Source organism: Ovis aries, chromosome 19, assembly GCF_016772045.2.
Source record: "Ovis aries strain OAR_USU_Benz2616 breed Rambouillet chromosome 19, ARS-UI_Ramb_v3.0, whole genome shotgun sequence".
Lineage (NCBI taxonomy): Eukaryota > Metazoa > Chordata > Mammalia > Artiodactyla > Bovidae > Ovis > Ovis aries.
Window position 1 is genome coordinate 43,913,744 of NC_056072.1, and position 22,618 is coordinate 43,936,361.

A 22,618-nucleotide genomic window follows, 5' to 3' on the forward strand; every position below is an offset into this window, starting at 1 on the left:
CTATATTTAAAAATCCATATATAATAATTAAAATGAAAAATGTTCATCCAAATATCACCTAAAATTACCTTACATTATGAAGTGGGAGGTGACCAAATTTTGGGAAATACTCCCATAAAACCATGAATGATATCCTGCTCTTTCTTCTGGATAGACTGTATATTGATATTTATTATCATATATATGATTATAACACAGTTGCTTTCCTTGCAGCTTAATTAAAACTATACGCAGCACGCTACAGGACCTTGAAAAAGCTATTAGGGGTGTGGTCGTGATGGACTCTGCGTTGGAGGCACTGTCTGGCAGTCTGCTTGTTGGAAAGGTTCCAGAAATATGGGCGCAACGCTCATACCCAAGTCTTAAACCCCTAGGAAGTTACATCACAGATTTTCTAGCCCGGTTGAACTTTTTACAGGTTAAAAGTTATATATAATTTATACATACTATTTCACTTTTCTGCTTGACTGAAGAGATACTAGAAATTGCCCATGGTCACTTGAATGTCTCTGAGTTAGATGAAATGGATAAGTAGTTTCATGGTAATCTAACCAAAGTTTTAGAGTATTGAGAAGTACGCGTATTTGAAAGTGCTAAGTAGAAAATTAAAATGTTATGTTACCCAAACTCAAGTAATACGTGACAGTTATATTTCTGAAGATTCTGTTTGTGGTTTCTGTGACCACAACTTGGTCTTATGATTTTGATGCTGACAGTAAATCACAAAAAGAGCCTGAGGCTTGGATTAATCAAGAATTGGCCATTATATAGAAATCAGTGCCTCTTATCTCTTATCTCATAAAGCCAGGGAAAAGGTGAGTGCTTTGAAATCTCTAAACCCTTCACCCCCAAACTCAGAGGTAAAGGATATGTGGTTGATGCTTACATGGGGATAGTTGGTGGGGAGAGCCCCCAGAATACATTTTGGAAATTCATATATATGACCTTTCAGTTTTCAGTTGCCCCTTTATTATATGAAAGCTCTATTAGTTTTACTATAGAAGCTAATAATAAAACAGACATATTTGTGAAGATGTGGATAGAGAGACTTTCTCATAAACATCCCTTTTTAATTTTTGCCAGTCTGATAGATCAGTCATATCTTATTGTTTCAAGTTGAGTTTCTTTGATTTTTAGTGAGTCTGTGCTTCTTTTTGTATGTGTACTTGCCATTTGTATTAATATTTTCTCCTGTGAATTGTTATTCATCTCCTTGATCAATTTTTCACTGGACTATTTTTATTTCTTTTTATAAAAAATTTGAAGGTTACTTTCCATTTACAGTTATTCCCAAATGTTGGCTTTATTCTCCATGTTGTACCAATATCCTTGAGCCTGTCTTAGCACCCAATAGCCTGTGCTTCCCAGTCGTCCATCCCTATACTGCTGCCCATCCCCCCCAACTGGCAACCACTAGTTCTCTATTTTTGTGAGTCTGCTTTTTTTTTTTTTTGCTATATTTACTTAGTTTGTTATATTTTTTAGATTCCATATATAAGTGATATCATACAGTATTTGTCTTTCTTTGTCTGACTTATTTCATTTAGCATAACATATTTCAAGTCCATCTTTGTTGCTTCAAATGACAAAATTTTATTCTTTTTAATGGCCAAGTAGGATTCCATTGTATGTGTATACCCTGTCTTCTTTATCTATTGATGGACACTTAGGCTGCTTCCACATATTAGCAATTGTAAATAATGCTGCTGTGAACATTGAGGTGCATGAATGTTTTCAAATTAGCGGGGTTTTCCCCCAATATATATCCTAGAGTGGAGTTTCTGGGTCATATGTTAGTTCTCTTTTTTAGTTATTTGAGAAACCTCCATACTGTTTTCCATACTGCCTGCATCAATTTACATTCCCATCAACTGTGTACAAGGGTTCCCTTTTCTTCACATCTTCGCCAACATTTGTTATTTATGTTCATTTTGGTGATAGCCATTCTGACAGGTGCAAGGTGGTATCTCATTGTGGTTTTGAACTTGCATTTCTGTGATGATTAGTGATGTTGAGCATCTTTTCATGTACCTGTTGACCATCTGCATCTGCTGTTCAGAAAAATGTCTGTTCAGTTCTTCTGCCTATGCTTTACTTGGGCTGTTTGTTTGATGTTGAGGTGTATGAACTACTTATATATGTTGGGTACTAATCTCCTATTGGTCGTATCATTTGCAAATATTTTCTCCCATTCAATAGGCTGTCTTTTCATTTTGTTGATAGCTTCCTTTGCTATGCAAAAACTTTTAAGTTTAATTAGGTCCCATTTGTTTATTTTTGCTTTTATTTCTTTTACTTTAGGAGACAGATTCAAAAAAATCTGCTGCGATTTATGTGTAAGTGTGTTCTGCCTGTGTTTTCCTCTAGGAGTTTTATACTGTGTGGTCTTACATATAGGTCTTTAATGCATATTGAGTTTATTTTTTTGTATGGTGTTAGAGAATGTTCTAATCTCATTCTTTTACATGTAGCTGTCCAGTTTTCCCAGTAACAATTATTGAAGACACTGTCTTTTCACCTCCTAATGATTCTTAGAATTAACAAATTAAACAAATGAGTGGTCTGGAGTTTTTTTACCCCCTTTTCTCATTTCTGTCTCACTGTTCACCCTGCTTATCTTCCTTTCCTCCAGCCTGTGCCTTTTTTTTTTTTTAAAGTACTTTGCACACTGGCTGGCATCTCAGATTAAATCTGGAATCCAACATTTAGTATGTATGTGACTTTGAAGAAGATACTCATCTTTTTGCACCCTGATTTCCTCATTGGCAAAATGGGAGGAATAATACCTAACTCACTGAATTATGGACTAAATGAGGTGATGCATGTAAATCACCTAGCTCCTGGCATGCACTAAACAGTAAATGGTAGCTAATTCAGAGATTTTATGGATATGTAAGTAGCTGACCCAGACATTCATGACATTCTTGGCTAAATGAAGACCTGAAGTGAGCAAGGGGATGTTCTATATACTTGCTTTCTGGGTTCTTACAGCTTTCTCTGCATGGTGCTCATTCTGCCTGGCTTGTACCCTTACTGAGCTCCATCTCTGTCTTTACCTCTTCTTGATCTGGCAGCTTGTACAGTTGCAACATCTCCAGCAGTGGTTTGCTCTCTTCTTCCCAGGAAGCAAAGCTGACTCCTTCCCATAGTGTGCTGCTTACTCAGAGCCAAAGTTCATTTTTATTGATTCATCTGTTCATTCAAATGTGAATTGAGACTCACTTTGTCCAAAGCATCTTGTCGTTAGACAGGGTTGCCAGGTTGCCTTCAGTTTGCCAATAGCCCTCAGATGATACCCTGTGTATCTAAGAAAAAGTTAATTCAGTATAGTAAGGGATGTGTCATAAAAGACCGACATGTAAAATGCTCCAGGAATTCAAAAAAGGGAGAGAGTTTTTTTAACATAAGAAAGCAGTTGGTTTTTGGATGAGGTAGCATGTGAGCTGGTCTAAAGGACGAATGGTTTTGGACACTGCAAATAAAGGAAGAGGGCTTAGAGACACCTGTAGGATGAAAGACAGTATATCATTTAGGATTGATTATTTAGTAAAATTTTTGATGAAAGCAAAAATTAAATTCATTCCTTCATGTAACTGAAAAATCCAGGGAGTAAACTGACTCCAGGCAACTTTTGACCTAGGGTGCAAATGCAGTTACCTGATCCTGGCATCTTGCCCTTCATCGCTTGGCTTCAGTCTCTGTGGGTTAACTCCACTCTATGTTCTTGTTTGATGGCAGCAGGATAGCAATAGAAGCTCTGGCCTCATATCCACAAAACTGTTTAGAGTGAATCTTTTTCCCCAGAAGTCCCAGCAAGAGTCTGTACATCTCTGGCTTTGATTGGGTTACATGTCCATTCCTGAATCAGTCACTATGACTGGAGTATGATCAGCTTGGCATGAATCACACGCCCACGCCAGAAGGTAGAGCTCCACCACCAGAGTGGTGTTTCAGTTGAAATGTTAGGAGGAGTCATCCCATAGAGGGATATGAGTCATGCCACTTTAAGATAAACAGAAAAAACAGCAGAAGTTTACCAACTGCAGAGAAGAGGCCACCATTTGATCAGAATGTCAGATGTTTAAAGGGGAACTAAAAGGGATAGATATATGAATACAATTTGGGACCAGCTTATGAAGTATCTTGAATGGGAGACTTGAGGTATTTTAGGCTTTACTTTGGTAGGGTAGTAGTAGATCACTGAAGTATTATATGAGACGTTGAGCCATCCAAACCATGCATGGAGAGGTGTACTCTGGCAGCATCATTATAGATGTATTGAGCAGAGAAAGGGAAGAAACAAAGAGGTACACATGATTGGGAAAGAAGACCAGTATATCTAAAGTGGGGCCAGAATCGTGGTGTGGAGGCAGGGAGGTTAAGAGAATCAAGGAATTGGAACCAACACATGAGGGCTGTAGTTAGACAATATATAGGATTTCTAAAGATGGCTGCTTTTGAGTGGGATTAAGTAATATAGTAAGCCCTCAAATAATTTACATTTGTCTTTTTACAAAAGATTTTAATCTTTCACAACAAATAAAGTTTGTTTTATTCAGGTTAATGTTAAAATTAGTTTGAATTTCCCAAGAAGAGTAATGGGAAGGGATAAAAGGTAGGAGGGCCAATAAAGGTGGTATGTGTGGTGTCAGGAAAGAGAGTCCTGTGATGGAAAGTGTGGGCAGCATACACAGAAACCAGAATCAGTAATTGTATGTCAGGTAATTCTTGAGTAAGTAAAAGGAACATAATGTTTGTTTTTCCTTTACAGGACTGGTATAATTCAGGAAAACCTTGTGTGTTTTGGCTCTCAGGCTTCTTTTTCACCCAAGCCTTTTTAACTGGAGCAATGCAGAATTATGCCAGAAAATATACCATCCCTATTGACTTACTGGGATATGAATTTGAGGTACAGTAAACTCCTTAAACTCCAGAGCATATCATTACATCAAAGGCATGTATTTAAGCAAGAAGGACATTAAGAATTCATATTTTTATTGCCCATTGCAAATAATTCTTCTTTCCATTCTTTGTATTTATGAAGAAAGTATATAGTATTTGCCTTGCTGTCTCCATGAGAGAATTTTTATACATCTCAATATTCAATTCAAATAATCCAACACTGCTTTTCTATTTTAGTGGAAATCAATATGATGTACAGTAAAACCAGATAAAATACTTTAAAAAGAACTGTATTATTTTAAAATTATATTTCACTGAGGAAAAAAGTATAGTTTAAGAAGCTATTATATGGACAAGTTTCTCTGAATGTGTTCTGAAAATTTAGGTAATACTTTCTTAATGAGACATTTACCTAGGGAGGAAATCTCTACTAGCATTTGTTTCTGCCTTCAGGTTATTCCTTTTGATACCTCTAAGGAAGCACCAGAAGATGGTGTTTATATCCATGGATTATATCTTGATGGAGCCCGCTGGGACAGAACAAGGTCAGTAGTTTCAACTGCAAAGACTCTTTAGCTGTAGCTGAATCATAGGTGAGATAAACTGTCTGCTGCCCTTCACCCTTGCCATCCTCCACAGCCAAAAGGCTTCTTCTAGAGAATATGACAAGTAATAAATAATATTAGAATTCTTGCCATAAATCATTATTCAGGCTGAAGCAATTAGTAAGTGAGTAATTTTAGGTTCTGAACAATTTTGAGTTAATATTTCAATGGTCTTACCAGTAGAAAAGTTAGTTGAATTTATTTTCCTTCTTCTGTTTTATGAGTTACCTTCTGTTTTGTAATGTGTAGGAGCACCTCACTTTTAAATAATTTACAGTTATAGTAAAGGTCCCATTTCTACTGGTGAATGGAAAACTTTCTCTTATATTTTGATGATATAATAAATAAATATTTAGAGTAAATACTGAGGGAATACCCTGGCTGTCCAGTGGTTAGAACTTGGTGCTTTCACTGCAGTGGCCCAGGTTCAATCCCTGGTTGGGGAACTAAGATCCCACAAGACATGTAGCATAGCCAAAATAAATAAATACTGAATTTCCAGCATAGGAAACTAATCAATGCTTAGATTTGTGTTTGTGTGTATGTGTCTATGTAGACAGACAGATAGATAAGAAAGAAAGGGAAAGATTATTTCCCTTGGAGCTCTGCTCTTTAACAATCCATTACTTAGCATAATCTTCTATTTCCAGAGTCAGGGTTAGACTTTCCTATCAAGGAAGGGTTAAAAGTCAAGGAAGGTGTTAGAAAGTGATCTAGTTTCATTCTTTTACAAGTGGTTGACCAGTTTTCCCAGCACCACTTGTTAAAGAGATTGTCTTTACTCCATTGTATATTCTTGCCTCCTTTGTCAAAGATAAGGTGTCCATATGTGTGTGGATTTATCTCTGGGCTTTCTATTTTGTTCCATTGATCTATATGTCTGTCTTTGTGCCAGTACCATACTGTCTTGATGACTGTGGCTTTGTAGTAGAGCCTGAAGTCAGGCAAGTTGATTCCTCCAGTTCCATTCTTCTTTCTCAAGATTGCTTTGGCTATTCGAGGTTTTTGTATTTCCATACAAATCTTGAAATTATTTGTTCTAGTTCTGTGAAAAATGTGGCTGGTAGCTTGATAGGGATTGCATTGAATTTGTAAATTGCTTTGGGTAGTATACTCATTTTCACTATATTGATTCTTCCAATCCATGAACATGGTATATTTCTCCATCTATTAGTGTCCTCTTTGATTTCTTTCATCAGTGTTTTATAGTTTTCTATATACAGGTCTTTAGTTTCTTTAGGTAGATATATTCCTAAGTATTTTATTCTTTTCGTTGCAATGGTGAATGGAATTGTTTCCTTAATTTCTTTTCTACTTTCTCATTATTCGTGTATAGGAATGCAAGGGATTTCTGTGTGTTGATTTTATATCCTGCAACTTTACTATATTCATTGATTAGCTCTAGTAATTTTCTGGTGGAGTCTTTAGGGTTTTCCATGTAGAGGATCATGTCATCTGCTAAACTCAAAATGGATTAATGATCTAAATGTAAGATCAGAAACTATAAAACTCCTAGAGGAGAACATAGGCAAAACACTCTCAGACATAAATCACAGCAGGATCCTCTATGATCCACCTCCCAGAATTCTGGAAATAAAAGCAAAAATAAACAAATGGGATCTAATTAAAATTAAAAGCTTCTGCACAACAAAGGAAACTATAAGCAAGGTGAAAAGACAGCCTTCTGAATGGGAGAAAATAATAGCAAATGAAGCAACTGACAAACAACTAATCTCAAAAATATACAAGCAACTTATGCAGCTCAATTCCAGAAAAATAAACGACCCAATCAAAAAATGGGCCGAAGAACTAAATAGACATTTCTCCAAAGAAGACATACGGATGGCTAACAAACACATGAAAAGATGCTCAACATCACTCATTATTAGAGAAATGCAAATCAAAACCACAATGAGGTACCACTTCACACCAGTCAGAATGGCTGCGATCCAAAAATCTGCAAGCAATAAATGCTGGAGAGGGTGTGGAGAAAAGGGAACCCTCCTACACTGTTGGTGGGAATGCAAACTAGTACAGCCACTATGGAGAACGGTGTGGAGATTCCTTAAAAAATTGCAAATAGAACTACCTTATGACCCAGCAATCCCACTTCTGGGCATACACACTGAGGAAACCAGAATTGAAAGAGACACATGTACCCCAATGTTCATCGCAGCACTGTTTATCATAGCCAGGACATGGAAACAACCTAGATGTCCATCAGCAGATGAATGGATAAGAAAGCTGTGGTACATATACACAATGGAGTATTACTCAGCCGTTAAAAAGAATTCATTTGAATCAGTTCTGATGAGATGGATGAAACTGGAGCCGATTATACAGAGTGAAGTCAGCCAGAAAGAAAAACACCAATACAGTATACTAACACATATATATGGAATTTAGGAAGATGGCAATGACGACCCTGTATGCAAGACAGGGAAAGAGACACAGATGTGTATAACGGACTTTTGGACTCAGAGGGAGAGGGAGAGGGTGGGATGGTTTGGGAGAATGACATTCTAACATGTATACTATCATGTGAATTGAATCGCCAGTCTATGTCTGACGCAGGATGCAGCATGCTTGGGGCTGGTGCATGGGGATGACCCAGAAAATTGTTATGGGGAGGGAGGTGGGAGGGGGGTTCATGTTTGGGAATGCATGTAAGAATTAAAGATTTTAAAATTTAAAAAATAAAAAACTAAAATTTAAAAAAAAAAAAAACACCGATTAGTGAAATCCCCCCCCAAAAAATAAATAAATAAATAAATTGAGAATCTTGCATAAAAAAAAAAAAAAAGTCAAGGAAGGGAAAGTTGCTTAAGAAGGAGCATGAAGTCAACATCACTCATTATCAGAGAAATGCAAATCAAAATCACAATGAGGTACTGTCTCACTCCAGTCAGAATGGCTGCGATCCAGAAATCTACAAACAATAAATGCTGGAGAGAGTGTGGAGAAAAGGGAACCCTCTTACACTGTTGGTGGGAATGCAAACTAGTACAGCCACTATGGAGAATAGTGTGGAGATTCCTGAAAAAACTGGAAATAGAACTGCCATATGACCCAGCAATGCCACTGCTGGGCATACACACCAAGGAAACCAGAACTGAAAGAGACACGTGTACCTCAATGTTCATCGCAGCACTGTTTATAATAGCCAGGACATGGAAGCAACCTAGATGTCCATCAGCAGATGAATGGATAAGAAAGCTGTGGTACATATACACAATGGAATATTACTCAGCCATAAAAAAGAATACATTTGAATCAGTTCTAATGAGGTAGATGAAACTGGAGCCTATTATACAGAGTGAAGTAAGCCAGAAAGAAAAACACCAACACAGTATACTAACGCATATATATGGAATTTAGAAAGATGGTAACGATAACCCTGTATGCGAGACAGCAAAAGAGACACAGATGTATAGAACAGTCTTTCGGACTCTGTGGGAGAGGGTGACTGTGGGATGATCTGAGAGAATAGCATTGGAACATGAATATTATCATATGTGAAACAGATCGCCAGTGCAGGTTCGATGCATGAGACAGGGTGTCAGGGCTGGTGCACTGCGATGACCCTGAGGGATGGGATGGGGAGGGAGATGGGAAGGGGGTTCAGGATGGGGGACACATGTAAACCCATGGCCGATTCATGTCAATGTATGGCAAAACCCACTACAATATTGTAAAGTAATTAGCCTCCAATTAAAATAAATAATTTTTTTTAAAAAAGGAGCATGAAGGTGGTTCTACAGAGATGGTCCTAAGACAGGGAAATAAGGAGAGTTAGCTGCACATAGCTCATGTGATTATTTCTCTCTTTCATTTTCTTCATTCTCATGATATTTCTCTTGACTTACTTTTTCTCATATATGTATGCATCTTTTCATTTCTTTCTTCCTTCCATCTTATAAGCAAACAAATATGAAATGTAACATAGGAAAGATAAACTACATTTTCTAGATAGCTCTATGTTTGAATCCTGACACTGTTACTGTGAGAAAAGTACTCAGCCTCTCTGAGTCTCCACTCTTCATCTGTGAAATAGGAATTGGAATGGGGCCAAGAGTATTGTGACGGTCAAATATAACAGCATAGTGTCTGCCTCATGGACATTACTTTTAAAGTGGCAGTAATTGATATTTGTCCACTATTTAACACATTACCTTTCCATAATTTTCTTCTGTTTTTCTCAATTCTTCATTGCCTTTTACTTGGTTTTGTTTTGACATTTTTTCCCTGCATATCTCTGGTCCTCTCTTGTATTAAAAGCCAATGTCTAAGTCACAATTTCTAAGATGCAGATTTCGTTTTACTTCTAATAAACATCTATCAATTTCTCTTCACAGTGGATTGCTTGCTGAACAGTACCCCAAACTTCTGTTTGACCTGATGCCCATCATATGGATAAAACCAAGTAAATATATTTCTAACAAAACTTTGTAGAGTTGTATGGAGCATAATGATAGATATTTTTAACTGCTTTCCAAATAAGTCTCTGCTCAGACCTATTAGATTTGTTCAATTATAGTAAATACTGATTTAATCTTTATATTGGAAATATATTGCTCCCCCTTTTTGTGTTGCATTTTTATTATTTTATGACTATTATTTTGCCTCTTTTTGCTCTTATCACATGGGATATAACATTTTCTTTGCCCCTCCCCTTCACTTCTCCAAATCTAGAGCTTCCCATCAATATTTTGATTCTGAAGTGCCTTTGTATACATTTTAGAGACACAGACAGGTTTGACATATAGTCTCCAGTTATTGAATAGAGTTTTCTGGCTATAAGAAACTCCTAGGCCTAGGAACCAGCCAGGTGACCCAAGCCTTTAGGGTGTAGACCAGCTTTGCCCCCTTGTAAAACCTACTTGCTTCCTCCTTTTTGCCATCATCATTTTCCCACCAAATGTGAACAATGAGCCTCAGGGCTCATTCTTTTGTCCTTCCTCTCTATTTTTTTAAATTCTCAAATAACTGTAAATGAAAACATTTACAAATCACCCAATTACCACTCAACCTATTGTTTTTATTTCTAAAGCAGTTCATTTATAACTATGATGTGGCCTCAGTTTAGAAAGATTCCTGATATCTCATATCTGGCTTTGCAAGAATTGTGTAGAGATTATTTTTGTGAGTTAGTGTATATTTCCGAGTAATAACCTGGTGAAAACTAATAGTAACTTCAATTTCTTCTAATTTATGGATTTCTTATATTAGAACTCTAAGCAACTGTGTTTCTCTTTTTGCGTCTCCCCCATTGTTTCTCCGTTTTTTAAAAAATATAAATGTATTTATTTTAATTGGAGGTTAATTACTTTACAATATTGTATTGGTTTTGCCATACATCAACATGAATCCGCCACAGGTATACACGTGTTCCCCATCCTGAACGCCCCTCCCTCCTCCCTCCCCGTACCATCCCTCTGGGTCGTCTCAGTGCACCAGCCCCAAGCATCCAGTATCTCCTAAGTCCTATTGAGTGTTTTCATACTTGCTAAGTGATCAGGTCTTTAAAATCACGTACCATATTGAAATCACTCACCTTGTTTCACAACCATTGTTATATGCCAACTATGAAAAAAGAAAAGCCAAAAGAACAACTTTAAAATATTCAAATATCATAATTGTGGTCTGAGATTTAGTACTAGTCATTTTATTACAGGATAAATAGTTGTTCTTTTAGTACCAGTGACTGTTTTCCCTTTATCAAATGACTGTATTTCCTTTTTTTTTTCAAGCTATAAAGTCTAAGATCGTGAAGTCGAATGCCTATGTCTGTCCTCTTTACAAGACAAGTGAACGTAAAGGAACTCTTTCCACCACAGGACATTCTACTAACTTTGTCATTGCAATGTTGTTGAAAACAGACCAACCTACACAACACTGGATCAAACGTGGGGTTGCTTTGCTTTGTCAATTAGATGACTAAATTGGACAACTTAATAAAACATCTGAAACGAGTTACAAAAGATATTGCCTTTGCTTACTTGAAAATATATACAAGTATCTTGGAGTAATTCTTTTAGGTGATCTTTGTGAATGGTCTTACATTGTTCTCCTCCATGATACGCCACTCTCAATTGGAGTACAGCCTTCCAGATGGATTCTTGAGATCACAGACAACTGTGAAGAAAAACATGAAATGTGTTTTGGAGTCACATGGAAAATCTTTGAAACTTTTATTTAGTTCCTTTTTTTTAGTTTGATATATATGTGAAAAACAGATTTGGGAAGACTAGCTGGATAAAATTTTAACTAATATCAAAAATTATCTTTTTCACAAGTGTTAAGTCATTTCATCAGCTTCAGTAATAATTTACTTTCTATTCAACTATTGTGATTATACACAAACATTTAAAATACATAAACTGTAAATAGGGAAAATGCTGAAACAATTTCAGAACTAAATCCCTTCTGTCTTATTCTTAAAATGTCAGATCCATATTTCTCACAGTACCCCCTGTGACAAGGAAAGGAAACTCAAAGCACTGAGGCTGACAAGCAAAGGTGGTAAGACGACTGGAGGGAGATCCTGCACACTGGAGGTGGTATCATGCTTCTTGGCATTTGCTTCACATTTAATTGGAAATGCCAGGTGGGCTCTTTGTTATTTTTAATAGTTATTATTCTTATTATTTAGTATGCAATCATAATACTAGTGTACATTATCCATTTTTAAACATTTCAACAAAACAAACTTATAGTCAAAATTTTATTATCTTGTGTGGAGTTAATTCCTTCTTTAAGATTCCCTGGATATTTTAGGCTGCAGCTCTGTAATTCAAAGAAAATGTAGGTGCAGCTTCCCAGTGAATCAGGACCATAGGGACAGTCATTTTTGATAATTCAGTCAGAGCAAAATGTTTGGCTTCTCTTCCATGAAAAATTGATTCTGGTTTGCCATGGCTATGTGCATGAGTCCTCAGAGGAAGAGTTCACCTCACACGGTCAACCTCCTGCTAAAGCATTTTATTCCAGGAATGAAATGTTTCAACTTTTAAACTTCATGGATACAGCAGTGAAGTAAAGAGACCATGTTTCCAAACAGAGCTAAACCACATGTAAAAAACAAAGGGAATGTGCCAGACTGTCTTATGATCAAGTATTTATAGTAAAGCTATTAATGGAATAGTCACTACTGGGGAGTGGAGATCCTAAATATAAATGAAAATTCTGATGTGCTAATCCTTAACGGTGAAAACTTCAATGCTGTCCTAGAGGATATAACAAAAGGTAAAACGTCTTTGGTATGTGATCAAACCTATTCTATGTTAAACCTGAAGTGTTCTTTTAAAGCCATTGAGATATTGCCTAATAAAATAACTGGGGCTTTCCCCCACTATTCCAGTTACATGTTATATTATGAGAGCACATTTATTCCTATAACATGTTTATTTTTAATATTTACTAAAATATTTTTAGTATAATATTCACTGCATGTAGGAAAGATATTCTTTTGAGTGAATGCTATAATCACTGAGAAAAACTCATAAGCCAAGTTTAAAATAGAACAATATGAACATTTTCATCGTTACAATGGTACTGACTTAAGTTTTATGTGAAAACTTGTGTTACCTGAGTAAGTTTTTAAGTAGATGGTTACTCATGGAAAATTTCTAATTTATGTTGAATCTGTGGAGTTTTTGAAAAATTTGTAAATGAATATTTTGTGTTCTAAATTTTGCATTTTTCCACTTATCAATCCTATGATTTATTCTAGTTTTCTGAATTTCATTTGTAATTTTTATCGGTTGATAATATGTTTCCACAACTGGAAAAATATTTTTAATTCACTTTGACTTTAAAGTAAATCTGTCTGCATTCCACATGGATAATTACACCAGTGATGAAGACATCGATGATGACTTTGACACCCAGCTCATCATTCAACAGAGTTTACAGGATATTCACAAGCCAGGAACTGCACAGCAGTCACCTGAGGATGAGAGGTAATGGTATCTCTTTGGCAATGCATTATAGGTATTCAACAGTTGAGACTTGTCATAAGCATGATGCTAGTGTTATGACAAAAACAGAAGAGAGAGTCAGAACCCAAGGAGCTATCATTTAAATAGTATCTATGAGACGATGTCTGACCAGACAGGAGAAATTAGAAAATAATTCAGAATTTAATTAGGCAGTAAAGAAAATAGTTGGAGAAGGTTAGTTACAAATATGAGTGAGGCGAGGCAGACTGGAAATCAAAACGGAGAAACAGATGAGAATTTGAAGGGCTAGAAAACCCTAATGCATCAAGGAAATGTATAAATGCAGCGAGACACAACAAGTTATCATCAGTCTTAGTGGGGTGGCTGCGATAGGGTAAAGTCTTAATTCAAATCGGAAGGAATAATTGTATAAACTTAAGCCCAGAAGAGACTACCCCTTCGGCAGGGTGCAGATTCAGAGTTCTGATATGACAGCACTAAGAAGGGACCCCATGGACTCCTCCTCTTATTCTGTCCCTTTCAACTTGTGGTAAGATGTGATGGTGACAGCTATTGCGGTTGGCTGTCTGCAGCCACACACACCTAGTAAAATGCTGTCTGGCTGGTCAGCACTTTCAAACCCCTGAGTAGTTATCATAAACCATTTGCTTGAGATGATGACCTCTATTTGCCTGCTGGAGGTAAAATGGGATAAATGTGTTTTAACTCCAAGAGATTTTAAAATTAAATGTAGAGATGTCGAAGTTTATCAAACCTAGAGTTGGGTTATTTTTATTTTTTAAAGTAACACTCACTTGGAATGATTGTGTGTCACACTTTTGAGCATTTCATAAATATTAACTCATTTAAATTTTAATTCTCATTACCTGTCTATGTGGTAGGTACTATTATTATCCCCACTTAGAGGTGAAGAAACTGAGGCATAGAGAAATTAAGCCACTAACCCAAAGTCACAGAGCTAGTAAGTAAAGAGCCAGACAGCCTGGCTTCAGAGTCTTTGTTCTCGATCACACTATTCCTACACTTTTGTGTTAAATTTAGAAACAATCTTTAAAATAATCTTTAAATAGTTAAAAGTTTTATAAAGAAATTGGATTTCATTGAATTACCTGTTGTATTAACCTTGTGATTAACTTTGAAGTCATGATTTTACATTGAAAGGTAAAAGAGATTTTAATTGAGTATTGAAATGTTTCAAAGAAATTAAGGTTGACTATAGTTATAAGATTAGATTTGAAAGAATTGTATGATACTTAGCAAGGTTTACTGATTTGATCAGGTATTTGAAGGAATTAGGAAACAAGCATATACTTGAGACAGGGAGAATAAAGCGCTCCCCCCCAACAGAAAGATGTCCAGTCCTAATCCCCAGAATTTATGACTGTGTAACCTTACATGGCAATGGAGAATTAAGGTTGCAGATGGAATTAAGATTGCTGATCAGTTGACTTTACGATAGGGAGATTATCCTAGGTTATCCAGACAGGCCCAATGTAATCACAAGGGTCTTTAAAAGTGGAAGAGAGAGGCAGAAGAAAGAGATCCTGAGAGATGGCTGGGTAGGAGGATATGGCCCAACATTGTTAGCTTTGATGATGGAAGAAGGGGTCAATGAACGAAGAAATGGGGGTGGCCTCTAGAGGCTGGAAAAGGCAAAGAAGTGGATTCTTCCGTAGAGCCTTCAGAAGGAACACAACACTACCAACACATTGACCTTGGTCCAGTAAGACCCATTCTGTACTTCTGAACTGCAGAACATAATAAATTGGTCTCATTTTAAGCCACTCAGCGTGTGGTAATTTCACACAGCTGTTATGGAAAACTAATACAATGCTAAATCACTAAGTACAGTTTTAAATGTTTAAGAGAATTTGATTGACCAGATTGTAAGCAGGACAGATTGTCTAAGGGAATTTATTTTCAAGCTAGGTTCATTGAATAATCAAAAGAAAAATGGAAAGGTGATAATTGTTACTTACTAGATTTAAAAAATAATGTAAGATCCATAAATTGTTCTTTAAAACTTTAAATATTTTAATAAAAATATTACTTAAAAAAAACTGCTAATAATGTTTTTTGAGCACAGATTCTGACCATGAATATTTTTTAAAAATCTTACACCATGATTATTTACTTTAAAAAAAATAATTTTTGCTAAACTCAGTGACACTATAGAGTGGCCATTTAAATTTTAATGTGATAATATGACATTTCTGTCCTAGACAGCTTTGATTCAGTTCAGCAAATATCAATTGAGGGCCAGCTGTGATCTGGGTTCTCACAATTCTTGCCCTAAGGAAACTGATGAGGGAGACATATGAGAGAGGAGCTTCTTTAGAGCACATAAAGGGTTATGCTACGTTTTGAAGTATTTCTATTATGCCTCAGTTATGGCCTCATTATAAGTTTACTCCTGGTTAACTACTATTGCCTTTATCCTTTCCTTTTGCTTTATATCCTTAACTTTTTTCCTCAGTTTTGGAATTTCACATATATTTTTTTCCCCTGCAGCTTTTTGAGTGCTTACTATAAGAAGATAGTTGAAACAATAGAGACAGTTAAGTACTCTTCTTATTCTATCCCCTTCAACTTGTGGTAAGATGTGATGGTGACAACTAGCAGCATTTTCCCTGAGTTCAGGAAGCCTAGAAACAGGATCTCCCAAATGCTGAACACTGTGGAGTCCACAGCTGGTTGTCAGGAGTCTGATATGGGCTTTCCTGAGAGAAACTACTTCAGCACAACTTAGCAAAGAGCTCCTGGGCTCCTCAGTGAACAGAACTGTTTTCTGTATGTAATAAGATGACAGGTATTCACAGACCCAGGTGATATGGAATGCTAGATGAAAGACCTTACCACTTATTTCCCTGCATGTGTGTTAGTCCGACCTTTTGTGACCCCATAGACTATAGACTTCCAGGCTCCTCTGTCCATGGAATTTTCCAGGCAAGAATACTGGGGTGGGTTGACATTTCCTTCTTCAGGGGATCTTCTGTACCCAGGGATCGAACCCAGATTTCCTGCATTGCAGGCAAATTCTTTATTGTCTGAGCCACCAGGGAAGCCCTTATTTGCCCTATGCGATTTACATTTGTCTTTCATAAAATTTCATTCATGCCCTAACCTTGATGGAATTCAGAAGCAGTATGGGTTGCCTTGTACGTGTGCCAAATGTGAATATGTCCTCATTTGACATACTAATAGGTAAGGAAGATGTATTGTCACAGTTGACCAAGTACCATTCAGCTTTTGATGAAGCAGATGAGATAGGCTGGCTTCCTCTTCATAAGGCTGCAGTACAATTAAATAAGAACATTTTGGAAATCACCCTGAAAGGTAAACTCCCTTTACAACTCTTCTTTGATGCTTCTGAGAAATAAGTTTAAAATTTATTTTCATATTTTAATCTGTGTGGTCTAATGGATTTATTTCAGCCTCAAAACTCAGTGTGTGGGAGCAAACCACCCACAATGGTGAAACGCCACTGTTTTTGGCTGTCAGCAATTGCCTCTTAGAAAACGTCAGTTTTCTCCTTCTCAATGGCTGCAATCCAAATGCCAAGAATGTTGAAGGCAATTCACCTCTTCTTACAGGTAAATTAACACCTTGGCTCTGGAGAACGGTCTGTGGCCTGTGTCTCCTCTAGACCCAGGGGCTTCACAGGCGCAGCTTTTTGGTGCATAGTTGCAGCACTGTCACTAGTCCCAACTGACCACATGTCGTATCTGACTCTCAAGAAGCTTTGTATAGACTGGCTTGCGAGGTGAGGCAAAGAGTCTGCCCAATTATGAGCTGACTGTTTGCCTGATACCGCAGCTGAACAAGTTAATCTTGGTATAAGAAATACAGAAGAGGAGCAGAGTAGGAAGAAGCAGCCAGTGTTTGGGTGAAGTCAGCAGATTAAATATGAATGACTAATTTTGCTGCCTCCTGAGTCTTCAGGAGAAGTACAGTTCATTAAATGTTTTAAAGGGTTAAGATACAGAAGAAAGGGAAGACTGGAAGAGGAGACAAGAGTAACATGATTTTTAAAAATCAGAAGAGCAGATCAATGAGTAATAAGTGACAAGAAAGCCAAATCTAAAATTGGAGTGGGGAAAGCCAAAAACCAGTGCAGTTGTATCAAAAGGCCTGGAAACTGTTGGCTATAGTTACCTCCTGGAACACAGGGATGAAGAACAGCAGCTAAAATAGAAAAATTGATTGAAAACTATTAAGAAACCAGTACTCAGGTGTCTAGATTACTTCTCCCAATCTAGCCTGCTGGGTCAGATTCCTCCCCTACCCCAGCAAAATTGTGGCGGTTTGTTCTCTGAATAGTGTGAGCAAAGGTTCTCAGGACTGGAGATTATTAGGCAAGGGCAGGAATACTGGATTTGAGATACTGGAGGAAACAAACACAAGCTGAGATCTCCCAGCTCTCCTCCACCAAATTCTAGAAAGCTGGCAGCTAAAACTTCACCCTCCAAGAGAAGGCTTCTCTGATCAGCTCAAGGAGAAAGAACTAAAAATAGTGAAATTGGAAGTTGCCCAACAAATAGCCCAGGCATATCAACCTTCAGTTAAGTCAGTGTTTAGACTTTCCAATCAGATTTTTAGTTTCCAATTCTTAATCATGAGCAGATATCCAAGGACTGTCTGAGAAAAGTCTCCAACAAACAAAGATAAACAACTTGGAAGAAATAGATTATTTAGGGAAAATAAAATGTAAGGGAAAGTTATCATTGATTTTCTCAGAAAAATCAATGAAAATTTATAAAATATCAAGACACTACTAAAAAAGAGAACAAAACATTCTTGAAAATTAAAAATATGGTAGAAAAATTTTAAAATGCTACATGATAAAGTTATGTAAGCTTTACATAACTGAAAAGAAGAAGAAAAGACATGAAAAATAGGAAAGAAAAATAACTAAGAGAACTAGGATGACCGCTGAAGAAGGGCAACATGTGAATAACAGGAATAGTAGAAAGAGAACACACAAGGTGGTGGCCATCAGTGAAACAAGTCAGGAAAGCTATTTCCTAAAACAAAGGACACGTGTTTCTAGAATGAAAGGGCACAAAGTGCCAACTCCATGATTTTGAAAAGACCCAATACCCTTGGGTACTCCATATTTCTAGTCTTAGAGCAATTATAGCTCTTTATATTGGAGAAGGCAATGGCACCCCACTCCAGTACTCTTGCCTGGCAAATCCCATGGACGGAGGAGCCTGGTGGGCTGCAGTCCATGGGGTTGCTAGGAGTCGGACACGACTGAGCGACTTCACTTTCACTTTTCACTTTCATGCATTGGAGAAGGACATGGCAACCCACTCCAGTGCTCTTGCCTGGAGAATCCCAGGGACGGGGGAGCCTGGTGGGCTGCCGTCTCTGGGGTTGCACAAAGTCAGACATGACTGAAGCGACTTAGCAGCAGCAGCAGCTCTTTATATGGCACATTATAAACGGTGGTGAGCAGAATTTATTCTAATTCAGTGTCTGACACCTAGCAAGATTCCTCAGACACAGTTGGGGCCAACAATTAGTGAATGGATAGGGAGATGGGTAAATTAAGTTCTAGAATCTTAAAGGACTAAAGATCATCATCCAAATGTGAATTAACAGCATAAATGCAGAAATACCAGTTAGAGAATTTGGTTTACAAAGTGTGAGGTTAAAAACGATTTCCTAATTATAGCTTTTTTTGTTTTTCTTTATGTAAAGCAACTACAAACATTCCGGGGGCTGTACTGGATACTTAAATTCCTATTTTCTTGAGAACATAAAGATGATACATGAAAACCTTGTTTTTCAGCCCATAAGTAGCCAATGCTGCTACTGCTGCTAAGTTGCTTGAGTCGTGTCCAACCCTGTGCGACCCCAAAGATGGCAGCCCACCAGGCTCCCCCGTCCCTGGGATTCTCCAGGCAAGAACCCTGGAGTAGTTGCCATTTCCTTCTCCAATGCAGGAAAGTGAAAAGTGAAAGTGAAGTCGCTCAGTCGTGTCTGACTCTTTGCGACCTCATGGACTGCCGCCTACCAGGCTCCTCCATCCACGGGATTTTCCAGGCAAGAGTACTGGAGTGGGGTGCCATTGCCTTCTCCGTAAGTAGCCAATAGACAATGAATAATTGGTCATGACTTAAAAGCGAGTAGCCCATATTGATTAAAACACTATTAATATGACCTAATATGAGCCTCATTTTTTTCCTAAGCACAAATTGTTGGCATATGGCGGGGCAGGTAGGAAGAACTCCTTAAGAAGCCTGAGGGAAACTAGCTGATCAGATACTCTGGCCTGAATTTCCTGTTGAACATGACACCTCCCTCATTTCCAATTTCCCAGCTGTTCTACAGGACTCCTACGATATGGCCTCCTTGCTGATCAGCCATGGAGCCAATGTCAATCTGTTGTGTGCCAACAAGAGGACAGCACTCCACGAAGCAGCCAAGCTGGGCAGACGGGACATAGTGGCGCTCCTGCTGGCTTCCGGGGCACACCCTGACCCACAGAGCTCCTACGGGTTCACTCCTCTTGCTCTTGCTGCCCAGAGCGGACACACTGAAATCATGGAACTCTTACTGCGGAAAGGCAAGATTTTTCTATACAGTCAGCACACTTTTACTAAAGAGTAACATGACCAAAGTGTTCTCTTCACTGAGAGCTTCAAAGTAATATGTTAACATTTCATTTAAGCTTAATTTACTATTTCATGAAAGTACATGTTAATACATTAGCTACTGAAAAAAACCTAAAATAGGGATTGAATACTTCTTACTTGCTCTGAAGTAGATTCCCTGAAATTACTAGGCTGCAGATTACTCTTTTACTTAATGTTCCCTGACCATGTTAAGAGGATGGTTGCTTTCTGTTTAATTTTTTTGTGTGACTGTTCTTTTTTAGATTCATAGGATGAAAGACTTCACAAAATCCTCTATATGTTTTCTCTGCTTGAGCTAAGTGATGAGGCAGTCCAATCTGTTACCAGATGAATAATTAGGAAATTCTTCCTGATTTCTTCTTTGTGAGTCCCAGTTCTCCTCTCTAGTAATAAACAAAACTCTGAGAGAAGGGGAAAGAAGGCAACTTAAACATGTTGACTACTTTCTCAGCACCAGGTATTAAGCTGCTTATTTTACCTCAGACAATCTTCTGCAAACCCTGTGAGGTAGACATAATTCTCATTTTACCCTTGAGAGAAGTGAGGTTTGGCGATGGTACCAGTTGCAGGACTTCCCTTCAACACATCCTCTCCTGCCACCAGCGCTGCTATGGACATCTTAGATCCTGGTTTAACTCACAGAAACCCTGACTCAGAGAACTTTGGCATTTACCGTCTTTGAGGAGACCCCCCATTGATGACACTGTGAGATGAAGCAGTGTATTATCTAAAGCTCTTGTTCAAAAGCAAATCTTTCCCAAGATTTCATAAAGTCCCAATATTAGAATTATCTTCTTTATTCTCCTCCCCATTTGTGTCCAGAAGCCTTATTTCTTTCTCTAACAACAGACGGTCCTGGTTTCCCATTTTCTAGACTGCACAGAACAACTTTCTGCTTTTTAGACTTACCTAAATCCTTCCTATCATATAAGGAGAGGCTAGCTCTCAATCAATGGCCATAAGACATGTCAGGTAAAATGTTACGAGTGCTGTCAGAGATGGCTCAGGTCATTAGCTGGAAAAACAAAGTAAACACTGGATCCTTCATCTGCACAAAAAGAGCAACCTTTTGTGTAGATCATTGATTAAAATATAAAGAAACAAGCAACAGATTTTAAATCCTTAACCTTTAAAAAAACAAACCAGTATGGTTTGACCTCAGTGAGGGAGCATCTCCCTTAGGTAAGCCCCTTTACAGTCATTTGCACATGGCTACTAAATAACAGAGCCAGGCTTTGACCCCACAGCTGTCTCATTCCAAATCATATTAGTCTACCACCCTGCATTGCTAGACTGGTAGCATAGCATCATCGTAGATATAGGCCCTGGGTCTGGTCCACCTGGCATGAATCCTGACTACCTTGCTGACTAGTTGTGCATCTCTGGTGAAGTCATTTAATCTCAATGAAGCTCAGTGTCTTCATCTTTATAATGAAGACGTTAGAATCTACTTCCTAGGGTTGTTGTGAAGTTTAGAAATTACTATATACATAAAGGAACTAGTACATAGTGAGTACTCATTACATGGAGGCTTATTAGACACTTCTTAAAGCATTCTAGAAATGGGGTTCTGGAGCAGCCATTTTATATCCTAATGATTATGGAGTCCACACTAAGTTAAAGTCACCATAGCTTTTTTTACGGGAGCTGTGAAGAGGACCAGAGTGTCCTCCTTTTCTTTTGTCCATTCAAATGCTACTCTTTGTTGAAAGCCTATTTTACTCAGAGGCCTTCCAAAACTGACCCAAAATTCCTTTCTCCTTCCTTCACTTCCTAGTCCCACTTACAACCCCAGCCCCACTCACAGCCCCAGCCCTGAGATCTTCAAGGAGATAGCCTGTGTCTATACTCTTATTCCCCACACCATTCGCAGAGCACTTAACTTACAGGGTACTGTACTATATACCCTTTTAACTGTCAGCAGTCTCCAACTTCAACTAAGAACAGCTAGTGTCTCTTAGTATGCACAGTCTCCTAGCAACAAGTTAAAACAGAACAAATACCCTTTCCACCATAAGATCCAATTAGATTCATGGTGACATAGTGCAACAGGACGGTTAGTGCCATCTTATATGTGTGTTATGAGGTAAGCAAGCTTCTGTATGCAGGTCTGAAAATAAAACCTATAAAATTATTTCTCGTGGGATTCTTAAGTTAGAAAACATGTAACTTATAAAATTACTCTGAAAGCCAGCATGTGTATTTATACTTAAGAATACTTAAGCAGTACAGTGAAAAGACTCTTCGCATAACATCACTCTTTCTCCTCCTAGGAGCTAATGCTCTTGGTCAGGCCTCTGACTCTTCTTCCATCTTACTTGAAGCTGCTAGCGGAGGAAATCCAGACTCGGTGACTCTCTTGCTAGAGTATGGAGCTGATGCCAACGTCCCTAAGAATTCAGGTCACCTGCCCATTCATGTAGCAGCTGACAGAGGTCACTTGTTGTAAGTTCAACCACACTATTGCAAATAGAAATAGTAACAGCTATGGGATTGGGGGGTGGTT

At 37.8% G+C, this 22,618-nt stretch overlaps 2 protein-coding genes across 8 annotated transcripts in view; both read left to right on the plus strand.

Moving 5' to 3' along the window:
- DNAH12 (dynein axonemal heavy chain 12) overlaps window positions 1-11,488 on the plus strand; it is a 173,590-nt gene extending 162,102 nt beyond the window's left edge. For both annotated transcript variants that reach the window (XM_060402345.1, XM_012099851.5), the window contains exons 70-74: window positions 214-418; window positions 4,772-4,909; window positions 5,356-5,447; window positions 9,863-9,930; window positions 11,258-11,488. In XM_060402345.1, coding sequence (XP_060258328.1) covers window positions 214-418; window positions 4,772-4,909; window positions 5,356-5,447; window positions 9,863-9,930; window positions 11,258-11,448 — 694 coding nt within the window. In that variant the 3' untranslated portion in view covers window positions 11,449-11,488. The remainder of the gene's footprint in view (window positions 1-213; window positions 419-4,771; window positions 4,910-5,355; window positions 5,448-9,862; window positions 9,931-11,257) is intronic.
- Window positions 11,489-12,709: 1,221 nt separating this feature from the next.
- Window positions 12,710-22,618, plus strand: part of ASB14 (ankyrin repeat and SOCS box containing 14) — a 29,474-nt gene continuing 19,565 nt past the window's right edge. For 4 of the 6 annotated variants that reach the window (XR_009597431.1, XM_060402346.1, XM_060402347.1 and 1 more), the window contains exons 1-7: window positions 12,710-12,752; window positions 13,327-13,468; window positions 15,980-16,024; window positions 16,671-16,804; window positions 16,903-17,061; window positions 19,797-20,042; window positions 22,386-22,557. Coding sequence is in view for 5 of the 6 variants with exons in the window: in XM_060402346.1 (XP_060258329.1) it covers window positions 13,347-13,468; window positions 15,980-16,024; window positions 16,671-16,804; window positions 16,903-17,061; window positions 19,797-20,042; window positions 22,386-22,557 (878 nt within the window). In the remaining variant the exon portion in view is untranslated. Of the gene's footprint in view, window positions 12,767-13,326; window positions 13,469-15,979; window positions 16,025-16,670; window positions 16,805-16,902; window positions 17,062-19,796; window positions 20,043-20,098; window positions 20,570-22,385; window positions 22,558-22,618 lie in introns of those variants that run through there. The other 2 variants (XM_060402348.1, XM_060402350.1) reach the window with 2 other exon arrangements.